Consider the following 13,731-nt stretch of genomic DNA (forward strand, 5'->3'; position numbering starts at 1 on the left):
TAAATGGCCAATAAAGTTGTGAAAAGATGCTCAACCTCATTGCTACTTAGGAAGATGCAAATTAAAACAATGATATGCCATTTCATACACATAAGATTGGTGAGAACTAAAAATAACAAGTGTTGGCAGGGATTAGGGATATTCTCATACACTAAGTACAACCACTCAGAGGAGTAAATTTGCAATTATTTTTATATGCAAGGTTGAAGATACCCTATGGCTTACCCATTCCACTTCAAATATTTACTCTAGGGCTTCCCTGGTGGTGCAGTGGTTGAGAGTCCGCCTGCCAATGCAGGGGAGACGGGTTCATGCCCCGGTCCGGGAAGATCCCACATGCCATGGAGCGGCTGGGTCCGTGAGCCATGGCCGCTAAGCCTGCGCGTCCGGAGCCTGTGCTCCGCAACGGGAGAGGCCACAACAGTGAGAGGCCCGCGTACCGCCAAAAAAAAAAAAAAAATTGTAGAAGGATACAAAACTGTACTGTATTTTATTCTCCATGTACCTAGGTAATAAATACATATGCAAGACAACTATAAAAACATGAACAGAAAGTTCAGTGAAGAGGTAGCTCTGGATAGTTAGGATAATGGAATGGGGATGGGTTTCAACTGTATATGTATTGTTTTATAAAAAAAGAAACAATATAAAGTAAAAATGGCAAATGATTAACTTCTGTGACACATGTACCCCTGAGAGTACAAAAAGGTTTTCTAAAAGATATACTGGCACTGATAGTTTTAATGGAATGGACCAAACCATAACTTCCATGTACTTGTTTTCCTAAAAGTTATCTTTCTAAGAACTTGTCACACTGGTTCTTTCTGACCTCCTTTTCACATTTTGAAAGGCATCTTACTCAATCTTCTGAGTCTCAGTAGCTGTCAAATTTTCTAGAGCACTGAACAAAGGGACAATTTAAAATATCAGGTTAGATACTGAGAAAAAATTTGACTCAGTAACCATGTAAACAAATCCTTTTGCAATCTGGGTGACTTTTGCATGGGAGGAAAAAAATCTTTTCCCTCTACCCTTCCTAGTTTCATTGGCTGGGGTCTTATAAATTAGACTGACAAAAGAGTAACAAGAAAAACAAACTGAAGTTTCTTAACATGATTCATACACATAGGAGTAACTCAAAGGGGTGGTTAGAACTTGGGCTTATATAGCATCTCAACAAGAGACAGACAAAATAAAGGAAAAGGACTTTTGAGTTTCTAGGGTGGCAAATTGTGGGAAGGCAAATATATATGGGAACTAATGGAAAATAAGGGTTAGTTAGTAAAGTTTGTTATGTACAAGAGATTGCTTTGGTGCCGTGTCTGGGCTGGTAAGGGTAACTTTTGTCCTTCCTGGTAGAGAGAGGAGGGGGAAGAACTTTACAAATTTATGTTCTGTTTTTAGACAAATGGAGGAGAGGGCAGAGAGCTTGTACCTGCTACTTCTCAATTTCCTTCAGCTTAAAATAACCCTTATAGCAAAGTGGCATATTCTGCTGCTGTTCACTTTCAATTACTTGTTTTCAATACCAGTGGAGGACCAAATTGAGTTGTCAGTTGATTGATCGTTATATAAAATACCTGATAATAAATTACTGTATGATTTTTGGCATATTAAAACTCAGAAGTCATTATATTGCTATAACAAAATACCTTCTGTTCTCTTCTAAACTTTTTTTTTTTTTTTTTTTTTTTTTTGGTCCTCGTCGTTGCGCACACCTTCTCCAGTTGCTGCGAGCGGGGCCACTCTTCGTTGCAGTGCACGGGCCTCCCATTGTGGTGGCCCCTTCCGTTGCAGAGCATGGGCTCTAGTCGCACGGGCCTCAGTAGTTGTGGCGTGTAGGCTCAGCAGTCATGGTGCACCGGCTCAGTTGCTCTGCGGCATGTGGGATCTTCAGGGACCAGGACTCAAACCCATGTCCCCTGCATTGGCAGGTGGACTCTTAACCACTGTGCAACAAGGAAAGTCCCTTCTAAACTTTTTAATATGGAAAATCTGAACACAGAGATGAAATCAGAGAATAAGAATGAATACTCATATCTTCCACCTTGATTGAACAATTGTTAACATTTTGCTACATTTGTTTTTGTTCTATCTGTCCATCCATCTACCTAGTTTTTTTTTTCTGAAACTTTTGAATACAAGTTGCAGACATCCAGAAACTTTACCTGTAAATCACACACCCCTCAAAAATAATTAACAATAATCACATAATGTCATCTAATATCCATTCCATAATCAAATGTATATAATTGTCCCCAAATTCCTTTTATTGCTAGTTCCCAATCTAGAATCTAGACAATCAAACCACGCACTTGGCTATTATGACTTTGTACATGCTTTTAATTTGGAATAACTCTCCCACCTTTTATAATGATACTTACTTTTTAAAAAAGTTTTATTGGAGTATAAATGTTGTGTTAGTTTCTGCTGTACAGCAAAGTGAATCAGTTACACATTATACATATATGTACTCTTTTTTAGATTCTTTTCCCATATAGGCCATTACAGAGTATTGAGTAGACTTCCCTGTGCTATACAGTAGGTCCTTACAGTTATCTATTTTATTTATAGTAGTCTGTATATGTCAATCCCAATTTATCCCTCCCACCCTTTCCCCTCTGGTAACCATAACTTTGTTTTCTACATCTGTGACTCTATTTCTGTTTTGTAAATAAGTTCATTTGTACCATTTTTTTAGATTCCACATATAAGCGATATCATATGATATTTGTCTTTCTCTGTCTGACTTACTTCACTCAGTATGACAATCTCTAGGTCTATCCATGTTGCTGCAAATGGCATTATTTTGTTCTTTTTCATGGCTGACTAATATTCCATTGTACATATGTACCACATCTTCTTTATCCATTCCTCTGTTGATGGACGTTTAGGTTGCTTCCTGATACTTACTTTTTGAAGGGTTCAGGCCAGTTATTCTGTAGAAGGTACTTCATTTTGATTTTTATCTCATGGTGTTGTTTAACTTGTTACTCTCTTTACATTTTCTGTAAACTAAAAGTTAGGTCTAGATGGGCTGTATTTGATTTGGAGTAGATAATCTGTCAAGAATTTCTTTAGAAAATGTTGTGAATATTATGTCACATCAGGAGACAGTGTCAAGATAACCCACTACATTCATGGTGCTAAATTTAATCTCTTGATTAAGGTTTAACTGCCATGTTGCTCCATGGAAAAGATTCAATTTTTTTTTTTAACTAAGGAAAATTCTAATACCTAAAGGAAATGGGAGGAAAGGGCTGAGGGAATGTCATAAACAAAGATACATAGTGGTATGTAGGACCCAGCTCATACTGGCTTGCAAAAGCTGACTGTCAAGTTCTTAAGAACTGGTGAGCTGGCTTCTATGCACAGCTGCTATTAAAATTTTTAACTGTATACATTTACAATAAGTTATATTAAAAATAGATACTATTCAAAACTCAGTTCCTAATTATTTTTACTACAGCACTATATTGTACACCATTATCAATGTCAGATATTTTATTTATTTCTATAGTATCTACACAATGGAAATATTATATAATGGGGTGTAATGTTCGTCTCTTCCCAACTACATGTTCAGTGACATTATGTTGACCGTTTGAAATTGATCATGGTGGGAGCATTTACATCATGGAAATATCAGCAAACACCATAAATCAGGGGTTGATTTATTGTTTTGTTGATAGTCTAGACTTAAAAGTGATGAAGATAATGTTAATAATATAGATTAAACTTAAAAATGTGTTATGTCTGTAGCTGTTACACTGTGAATAGCATTAAAAAACTGAGTAAGCAGTCTTCCAATATTCAGAAACTATTATTCAAGTCAGCAAAGAAGCTGATCACATTATTTTTGAAAGAGTAAAGTTTCAATATATGTCACTTTCATCTTACTGCTTAAAAAAATATCAAGCAACGTTCATGGAACTACACTGGTTCATCAATTGCAACCATATGTTGCTATGTCTACAAGAGTTCAGCAAAAATCAACAGTATTCTGTGAGAATCAATTGGCTATATGGAATTTACAATAGAACACACTTATATTTTAGTATTTTTATAATAAGAGGATCCTTTAAATCAGTAAAACATATATATGGACTGAACTGTGTCCCTCCAAAATTCATATGTTGAAGCCCTAACCCATAATGTGACTATATTTGGAGATAGGATTTTTAGGAGGTAATTAAGGGTAAGTGAGGTAATAAGGGTGGACCCCTAGTTTGATGGGACAGGGTGGCCTTATTAAAAAAGGAAGAGATCTCCCTCTCTCTCCGTCTCTCTTTCCCTCCCTCCCTCCCTCTCCTTACACATGCACCCACCTGGAAGGTCATGTGAGCACATAGTGAAAGGGCAGCCACTTACCAGTTAAGAGAAGAGGCCTCAGAATGAATCCTACCTGCCAGCACCTTGATCTCGGACTTATCAGCTTCCAGAACTGTGAGAAATAAATTTCTGTTGTTTAACCCACCCAGCCTGATGTTTTGTTAGGGCAGATCAAGCTTAGAGACACACACATATATACACACACACACACATACACATGCACTCCCTGGTAGGTACACAAATAATTATAAGAAATGTTAGAGAGTGATAACAATAGGGATGGAATAGGATAGTTATACAGGTAGTTGTAGAAGTCCCACTAGGGGATTACAGATAGGGAAACCCAGGGAACTTTGGGAGACCACTGTAAGTTAATAATCGTTCAAGAAACATTGTGGGGACTTCCCTGGTGGCACAGTGGTTAAGAATCCGCCTGCCATGACATAAATCAAGGCAAGATCCTTTTTGACCCACTTCCTACAGAAATGGAAATAAAAACAAAAATAAACAAGTGGGACCTAATGAAACTTCAAAGCTTTTGCACAGCAAAGGAAATCATAAACAAGACCAAAAGACAACCCTCAGAATGGGAGAAAATATTTGCAAATGAAGCAACTGACAAAGGATTAATCTCCAAAATTTACAAGAAGCTCATGCAGCTCAATAACAAAAAAAACCAGGGGCTTCCCTGGTGGCGCAGTGGTTAAGAATCCACCTGCCAATGCAGGGGACATGGGTTCGAGCCCTGGTCCGGGAAGATCCCACATGCCGCGGGGCAACTAAGCCTGTGTGCCATAACTACTGAACCTGTGCTCTAGAGCCCACGAGCCACAACTACTGAGCCCATGTGCCACAACTACTGAAGCCTGTGTGCCTAAACCTGTCCTCCACAACAAGAGAAGCCACTGCAATGAGAAGCCCGTGCACCACAACAAAGAGTAGCCCCCACTCACCACAACTAGGGAAAGCCCACGTGCAGCAACGAATACCCAATGCAGCCAAAAATAAATTTAAAAAATTAAATTAAAAAAAAAATAAATAACAAAAAAACAAACAACCCAATTCAAAATTGGGCAGAAGATCTAAATAGACATTTCTCTAAAGAAGATATACAGATTGCCAACAAACACATGAAAGGGTACTCAACATCACTAATCATTAGAGAAATGCAAATCAAAACTACAATGAGATTTCATCTCACACCAGTCAGAATGGCCATCATCAAAAAATCTAGAAACAATAAATGCTGGAGAGGGTGCGGAGAAAAGGGAACACTCTTGCACTGCTGGTGGGAATGTGAATTGGTTCAGCCACTATGGAGAACAGTATGGAGGTTCCTTAAAAAACTACAAATAGAACTACCATATGACCCAGCAATCCCACTACTGGGCATATACCCTGAGAAAACCAAAATTCAAAAAGAGTCATGTACCAAAATGTTCATTGCAGCTCTATTTACAATAGCCCGGAGATGGAAACAACCTAAGTGCCCATCATCGGATGAATGGAGAAAGAAGATGTGGCACATATATACAATGGAATATTACTCAGCCATAAAAAGAAACGAAATTGAGCTATTTGTAATGAGGTGGATAGACCTAGAGTCTGTCATACAGAGTGAAGTAAGTCAGAAAGAAAAAGACAAATACCGTATGCTAACACATATATATGGAATTTAAGAAAAAAAATGTCATGAAGAACTTAGGGGTAAAGCAGGAATAAAGACGCAAACCTCCTAGAGAACGGACTTGAGGTTATGGGGAGGGGGAAGGGTGAGCTGTGACAGGGCGAGAGAGAGCCATGGGCATATACACACTAACAAACGTAGTAAGGTAGATAGCTAGTGGGAAGCAGCCGCATGGCACAGGGATATTGGCTCGGTGCTTTGTGACAGCCTGGAGGGGTGGGATAGGGAGGGTGGGAGGGAGGGAGATGCAAGAGGGAAGACATATGGGAACATATGTTTATGTATGACTGATTCACTTTGTTATAAAGCAGAAACTAACACACCATTGTAAAGCAATTATACCCCAATAAAGATGTTAAAAAAAAAATCTAGAAACAATAAATGCTGGAGAGGGTGTGGAGAAAAGGGAACCCTCTTGCACTGTTGGTGGGAATGTAAATTGATACAGCCACTATGGAGAACAGTATGGAGGTTCCTTAAAAATCTACAAATAGAACTACCATACAACCCAGCAATCCCACTACTGGGCATATACCCTGAGAAAACCATAATTCAAAAAGAGTCATGTACCGGGCTTCCCTGGTGGCGCAGTGGTTGAGAGTCTGCCTGCCGATGCAGGGGACACGGGTTCGCGCCCCAGTCTGGGAAAATCCCACATGCCGCGGAGCGGCTGGGCCCGTGAGCCATGGCCGCTGAGCCTGCGCGTCCGGAGCCTGTGCTCCGCAACGGGAGAGGCCACAGCAGTGAGAGACCCGCATACCACACACACACACACACACAAAAGAGTTATGTACCAAAATGTTCATTGCAGCTCTATTTACAATAGCCAGGACATGGAAGCAACCTAAGTGCCCATCAATAGATGAATGGATAAAGAAGATGTGGCACATATATACAATGAAATATTACTCAGCCATAAAAAGAAACGAAATTGAGTTATTTGTAGTGAGGTGGATGGACCTAGAGTCTGTCATACAGAGTGAAGTAAGTCAGAAAGAGAAAAACAAATACCGTATGCTAACACATATATATGGAATCTAAGAAAAAAAAAAGTCATGAAGAACCTAGGGGTAAGATGGGAATAAAGACAGACCTAGTAGAGAATGGACTTGAGGATATGGGGAGGGGGAAGGGTAAGCTGTGACAAAGTGAGAGAGTGGCATGGACATATATACACTACCAAACATAAAATAGATAGCTAGTGGGAAGTAGCCGCATAGCACAGGGAGATCAGCTAGGTGGTTTGTGACCAGCTAGAGGGGTGGGATAGGGAGGGTGGGAGGGAGGGAGATGCAAGAGGGAAGAGATATGGGAACATATGTATATGTATAACTGATTCACTTTGTTATAAAGCAGAAACTAACACACCATTGTAAAGCAATATTACTCGAATAAAGATGTTAAAAAAAAAAAAAAGAATCCACCTGCCAATGCAGGGGACACGGGTTCGAGCCCTGGTCCAGGAAGATCCCACATGCTGTGGAGCAACTAAGCCTGTACACCACAACTACTGAGCCTGCGCTCTAGAGCCCGCGAGCCACAACTACTGAGCCCGTGTGCCACAACTACTGAAGCCCGTGGGCCTAGAGCTCGTGCTCCACAACAGGAGAGGCCACTGCAATGAGAAGCCCGCGCACCGCAATGAAGAGTGGCCCCCGCTCGCCACAGCTAGAGAAAGCCCGTGCGCAGCAACGAAGACCCAATGCTGACAAAAATAAATAAATAAAATAAATTTTTAAAAAAAGAAGAGAAAGAAACGTCATGGAATGAAGCAGGCTTGCTTAACTATAAAGCAGGAGATATGCCCCAGGTCATTAAGTAAAATAAAAATGTTACCACCCTTCTGCTGATTTGAATAAACGCTTATGACAGTCCTAGTTTGACCTCATAGGGTCAGACACTCTCCTGCTCCATAAGAAGGAGGAACTGCTGATGTAAACCTGATGGCTACTCGAAGAATGAGGAAGAAGGGGGTCGTTTCTCCCTCCTCCACTTTCCTTTGATTATAAAAATGTAGCCCACTTAATCCTTGGGGCAAAGCTCCCTCGCCTACCTGCTTGCATCTCTCACAAACGTCCTATATTAATAAAGCTACTTCTTGTCTATCACTTTGCCTCTCGATGAATTCCTTCTGTGCTGAGACACAAAGAACCTGAGCCTCAGTAAGTCCAGACATGAGTTGACTGATTCTAATTAAAAGTCTGTGGGTTCAAGTCCCATTCTGGGTTTAGGCTGGGTTCGAGTCCTGGCACATGGGTTCAAGTCCCAATCAGAGGTGAACGGTTTCAATAAGTGCTATAAAAATATGGAGTAAATGATATGTGAGGAGTGCAGAAGATGTGGCATTTTACCTTAGATGGGTAATCCAGGCTGAAGATACTGAGGACTTGAACTTGGGCAGTGGCCTTAGAAAAACAGGAGTTTACTGTAGTTTCTTTTTTAAATATATTTATTTATTTATTTATTTATCTTTGGCTGCGTTGGGTCTTTGCTGCTGTGCATGGGCTTTCTCTAGTTGCGGTGAGCAGGGGCTACTCTTCGTTGCGGTCTGTGGGTTTCTTATTGCGGTGGCTTCTCTTGTTGCTGAGCACGGGTTCTAGGCGCATGGGCTTCAGTAGTTGTGGCATGCAGGCTCAGTAGTTGTGGCTCATGGGCTCTAGAGCGCAGGCTCAGTAATTGTGGTGCACGGGCTTGGTAGCTCCGTGGCATGTGGGACCTTCCCGGACCCGGGCTCGAACCCATGTCCCCTGCATTGGCAGGCGGATTCTTAACCACTGCGCCACCTGGAAAGCCCCTACTTTGATTTCAAGATGGCACCATTTGACTTGTCAGCTACAGCAGACTAGCTCCTAAACTACTCATGGCTACTGGTGGAAATCTATACATCTAAGAGAAGTCAGAGTATTACAGAGTCATGGTTTTCAAGTGGGGTACCAGCTGCCTGTATATCTCTAGTCAGCTTCCTGCCCCCAAACCCCTCAGATTTTATTCTCAATGTCCTGCTCTTCTAAGTCTTCCTTCTCTACAGCTCTTCTCTAGGTCTCAAAAGATGACCTTCCGGGCTTCCCTGGTGGCGCAGTCGTTGAGAGTCCGCCTGCCGATGCAGGGGACACAGGTTCGTGCCCCAGTCCGGGAAGATCCCACACGCCACGGAGGGGCTGGGCCCGTGAGCCATGGCCGCTGAGCCTGCGCGTCCGGAGCCTGTGCTGCACAACGGGAGAGGCCACAAGAGTGAGAGGCCCGCGTACCACAAAAAAAAAAAAAAGAAAAAAAGATGACCTTCCTTCTCCAGCACACCCATATCTAGTCAGTCATCAAATCTTGGATGGCCTCTCCAAGTCATCTTTCCTCTTCTCTTCCCCCATAACACTGCCTGGTTCAGAATCCCATCACTTCTCTGCTATATATATGCAATGGCCTCCCTATTAAGCACCAGGCTTTTGATTTGCCTCTGTGATCATCCTCTTATCCTGCTTCCAGAGTGATCTTTTTATGTCTCACAATGTCACACTTCTTAAAATTGTACCATGGTTCTCTGGATTTCGGGTCAAGTTCAGATCCTCTCTTTAGCACATCTGCTGGCCTCTCTAACCCAGATCTTGCACAATGCACATCCTCCCCGGAACACACGCACACACACAAACACGCCTCCCGCGCCTTTCCCCGCCTCCACTGGCATGTTCATTGTGGTTATACTGAACAAGTTCTCTGTCCTGTTGCTTCACGCGCTTTCTGTTGCCGTCTGCAATACCCTCCCCCATGTAGCTACCTTCTCCTTGAACTACCTCAGAAGCTAGGGCCAGAATTAGATTTTCCAGGAACCCTTCCCAGACCCCTCTGATTAGGGCCTCCTGTGATTAACTCGGCCTCTCTGCATAGGACACAAGCAGTGTGCCGTGATTTCATCTTGCCTATCTCTCCCGCAGTCTGTGTCACAACCATCTTTTTATCCTCCTTGCCAAGTATGGAGCCTGTCACACAGCAAGCCTCAGGAAGTGCTTGCTGAAAGAACTAATGTTAGAAGTAGCACCACAGGGCCATGCGAGCCCCTGGAACAAAACAGCAAAGAAGACATTTCTGAGGCTTCTATCAGGGAATAGAGAGCCTTCGTGGTTTGCCATGGGCAGGCATGGCCATCTTTGAGCTGTAACGATGAGACAAAAGCTGCTTGGCCAGCCCCGCTTCTTAGCTTACCGAGCAACTGGCGTGCACGACACGGAAAGCCGAAGCCAGAAAAACGACACTTCCCGTCATGCCTCAGGGCACTGCTGCGGGTTTCCCCTCTGCGTCACCGCCTCTTCCCCACGGAAGTGAAAGGAGCACTTCCGGGTTCGGCAAGAACCTGGAGCCGGCGCCCTTACCTCGGCTCTGTAGGGGCTTGTTCCGAAGCTCCGCCTTCTCCCCGCTCTTTCTAGAAACCCAGCTTTGCTCTTGGCGGTGCCGGACAGGTATTTCCTGGCCGCTGCGGGTACCCGTGGGACAGTCCGTTGCACTGAAGCGGTGAGTCCTTTGCTCTGAGGAGGCTCGGAAGCTCCCGCCGGGAGCAGGAAAGCCAGTTCCCGGAGTCGCGGACCCGGCGCTGACCTTCCTTCGCTCTTTTCCCTTTCCGATTGCAGCGTCCCAGACGCGTGTGTTAGACCCCCATGGCGGATACGGCCCCGAACGGCCCCCGAGGGGCGGGCGCAGTGGTAAGTGACCGGGCAGGGCCGCGTGGCTTGATTTGCAAGTTAGGAATGAGCAGGAAGTGGTGGAAGTCGGGTCCGAGGCGTTGCAGAGGCGCCTTGCTTTCAGGACTGGGATTACTGGTGCGGGTGGGGGTGGGGAGAGGGCCCATCGTGAGCGAAGACGTTAGAGGGAGCTACAGGTTTCTGTTTCTGAAGCGACACCAGGCCGGCCTGGAGCAGGTGGCGCTCACCTGTATGCCCACCTGTATGCCGCGGAGATTGGGTCTTCTTGCTTCTTCCCACCCCTCGGTCCCTGTCCTGTGTCCTAAGGTTGAAGATGCCACCTGAGGTCGAGGCGTGACACACGCCTTGTTCCGCACACGCGTGTTGGCCCAGAACCGTTGTGCCCGTTTTTAAGCAGAAAGAGGGGAGCGGTCGTTCTCTTTTCCTTTCGTCGTTTTACGAAGAGAAATGTTACTATGCTTTTGTAACTTTTTTATTTTTAAGATGCAGGCGTGCTGCTTACTAGTTTCTTGTAACAGAAGCATAATTGTCCTCTGATTTTAAACACTAAGTATGTGAACTGAGCCGAGTGACTTTTTTCTTTTCAGACATTTGCAACGTCTGTTTATATGCCACTTTTTCTTTTTTTCTTCCCTTAATTTTGCTGAACCATTTGAGAGTTGCTTACATCATGATCATTAACCCATAAGTACTTCAGTATTCTTCTACGTGACCACAGTGCAGTTATCACAGCAATTTTTGCAGTTAAATTGGGGAAATTTAACGTTGATACGTGTTATCAACCTAATACACAATTTATATTCAGATTTCCTCAGTTGTCCTTTAAAGCTTCTTCCTCCTTATCTAGACTCAATCAGGAAGTGTGCATTGTGTTTCCTGGCCTTTGGTCCCTTTTAGTCTGGAACAGTTTCCTTGTCCTCCCATTTTTGTCTTTCGAGAGTTGAGACCTGTTGTTTTGCAGAACGCTTCTCAAATTGGAGTTGTCTGATTCCCACCCCCCCTCCCCCTACAGATGACTAGATCCAGGTTAAACATTTTGGTAGGAATATTAAATAAGTGATATTCCGTTCTTCTCAGGGCATTATATATATCAGAAAACATTTTATGTTGATTTATCTCATCATTGGAGATAAGTTTGATCGTTTGGTTAAGGTGGTGTCCACCAGAGTTTCTGTTGTAAAGATAACTTGTTTCCCTTTATAAATAAAAAGTGTTCTATGTCATGATACTTTAAGATTGTGTGAATAATTTTTCACCTCAATAGTTTTTTCACCCAAAGATGTATTATATTTTTTGCCTGAATTATTTGTAACATGGTCAGTCAGTTCACTCTTAAAATGTAAACCAATACGCTTTTTTAAACCTTTTTTAAATTGTGTAGTAAAATGCACATGCATAAAAGTGTACAAGATGAAATGCACAGTTTAGTGATTTATCACCAAATGAACACCGTAAACAAATAGGTTTTAAAGAAAATGTTCTAAAATTAAATTTCAAACTATCACGTAGAATCTGAATATTTGTAGAGAAACTGAGCACTGTAAGCTGGATTCATCCTTCCTTCATCACCACTACTGGTGATCATTTAAATTTAGAAGAGTAACAGTAGTAGGATTGGGTAGAATAAAGTGGAGGCATATATCTGAAATTACCTGCATACTGTTAGAAAGCATGCAATAAAATTAAATAAAAAGCATCCTTGAATTTTAAAAGATACTTGCATTTTTCCCCAAAACTTTTTTTATATCTTCTTTCAAATGATAAATAAGTTAGATTGCTTTGAGCAGTGTTTAAGATTCCAGGTTAAGACCAATTAGTGAGATTCGAAATCCTTTTCATGGAAACACTGTTTATAAAACATTAAATAGAATACAAAATACCAAAATTTATCACACATAGTAAAGATAAATATTGTTTTTGTGAGATTTTTGTTTATTTTATATACTCACATATGTCTGTATTGGATCTTGATGTATAAATTGTGTAGGTTCTATCAAAAAATGTAAAAGCCACTTTAGAATTTGAATACACAATACAGTTTGAATGAGAAAACTGATTTTAAGTTATTGCATTCGTGATGATGGACACATCTGTTGGCAAAATGAAGCAAAAGAAAAGATAGAATGAGGAAAAAATGGAGAAGAAAGTGATATATGGAAGTTTAATCCAGGGCTGCAGAAACCAGGCTAAGACTTGTCAGGGAGCTTCAAGAGGATGAAGAAAGTCATAAAATCGGAGGTGAGAATAATGACACAATGTCACGTGCCATTAACACCTGACAGCCATATTTTGAGCCCCTACAGTATGCCAGGCTTTTTGTGTACGTTGGCAAATCATCCAGAGGCTAAGTGACTATTACCATGGTTTTACATTTCTCCTTTGTAAGGTTGATATAGTCCAAATTGGCTTTGTGTGATGCCTTTTTACTCAGACCTGAGACTTGCCTGTTTGAATTTGAGATTTTTTTCTAAGAATAGGCATTATGGTTCTCTTGAGAGCAATTAATTCTTATTTAATGTTCTTTTAAAGTAGGTGAAGCCAGTATTACAAGTGTTGAAGGAATACAGACAATGGTAGTTAAATTTTTCTTGCCTAATTAGTCTTTTTTTTTTAATGTCAACTGGTATTTTTCTGTTAAGTACTTCCTATGCTTTCCATATCGAAACTATAAGGAGGGGACTTCCCTGGTGGCTCAGTGGTTCAGAATCTGCCTGCCAGCGCAGGGGACACAGGTTCGAGCTCTGGCGCTGGAAGATCCCACATGCCGCGGAGCAACTAAGCCTGTGTGCCACAACTACTGAGCCTGCGCTCTAGAGCCCACGAGCCACAACTACTGAGCCCACGTGCCACAACTACTGAAGCCTGTGCACCTAGAGCCCATGCTTCACAGCAACGAAGCCACCACAAACAAACAAACTTATAAAAAAAAAAAAAACTATAGGGAGTTTGGCTTTGTTACTGAGCATATACATGAAACAGTTGCCCTAAGAGTTTACACTTAATGATCTTAAAAAAACAATTGCT

The 13,731-nt window shown here is 42.1% G+C and overlaps 1 protein-coding gene and 1 long non-coding RNA gene across 3 annotated transcripts in view; one reads left to right on the plus strand and one right to left on the minus strand.

Annotated features, from left to right (window-relative positions):
* Positions 1-10,493, minus strand: part of LOC117312398 (uncharacterized) — a 41,223-nt gene extending 30,730 nt beyond the window's left edge. Inside the window, exons 1-2 of the long non-coding RNA XR_012331974.1 lie at positions 10,381-10,493; positions 4,372-4,444 (exon numbers count right to left, since the gene is read on the minus strand). This is a non-coding gene — a long non-coding RNA (uncharacterized lncRNA). The remainder of the gene's footprint in view (positions 1-4,371; positions 4,445-10,380) is intronic.
* The window catches only part of TMEM33 (transmembrane protein 33), a 34,466-nt gene continuing 31,113 nt past the window's right edge, over positions 10,379-13,731 (plus strand). For both annotated transcript variants that reach the window (XM_073805193.1, XM_033856962.2), the window contains exons 1-2: positions 10,379-10,519; positions 10,636-10,707. In XM_073805193.1, the coding sequence (XP_073661294.1) occupies positions 10,663-10,707 (45 nt within the window). In that variant the 5' untranslated portion in view covers positions 10,379-10,519; positions 10,636-10,662. The remainder of the gene's footprint in view (positions 10,520-10,635; positions 10,708-13,731) is intronic.

Source organism: Tursiops truncatus, chromosome 5 (assembly GCF_011762595.2).
Source record: "Tursiops truncatus isolate mTurTru1 chromosome 5, mTurTru1.mat.Y, whole genome shotgun sequence".
In the NCBI taxonomy this organism is placed as follows: domain Eukaryota; kingdom Metazoa; phylum Chordata; class Mammalia; order Artiodactyla; family Delphinidae; genus Tursiops; species Tursiops truncatus.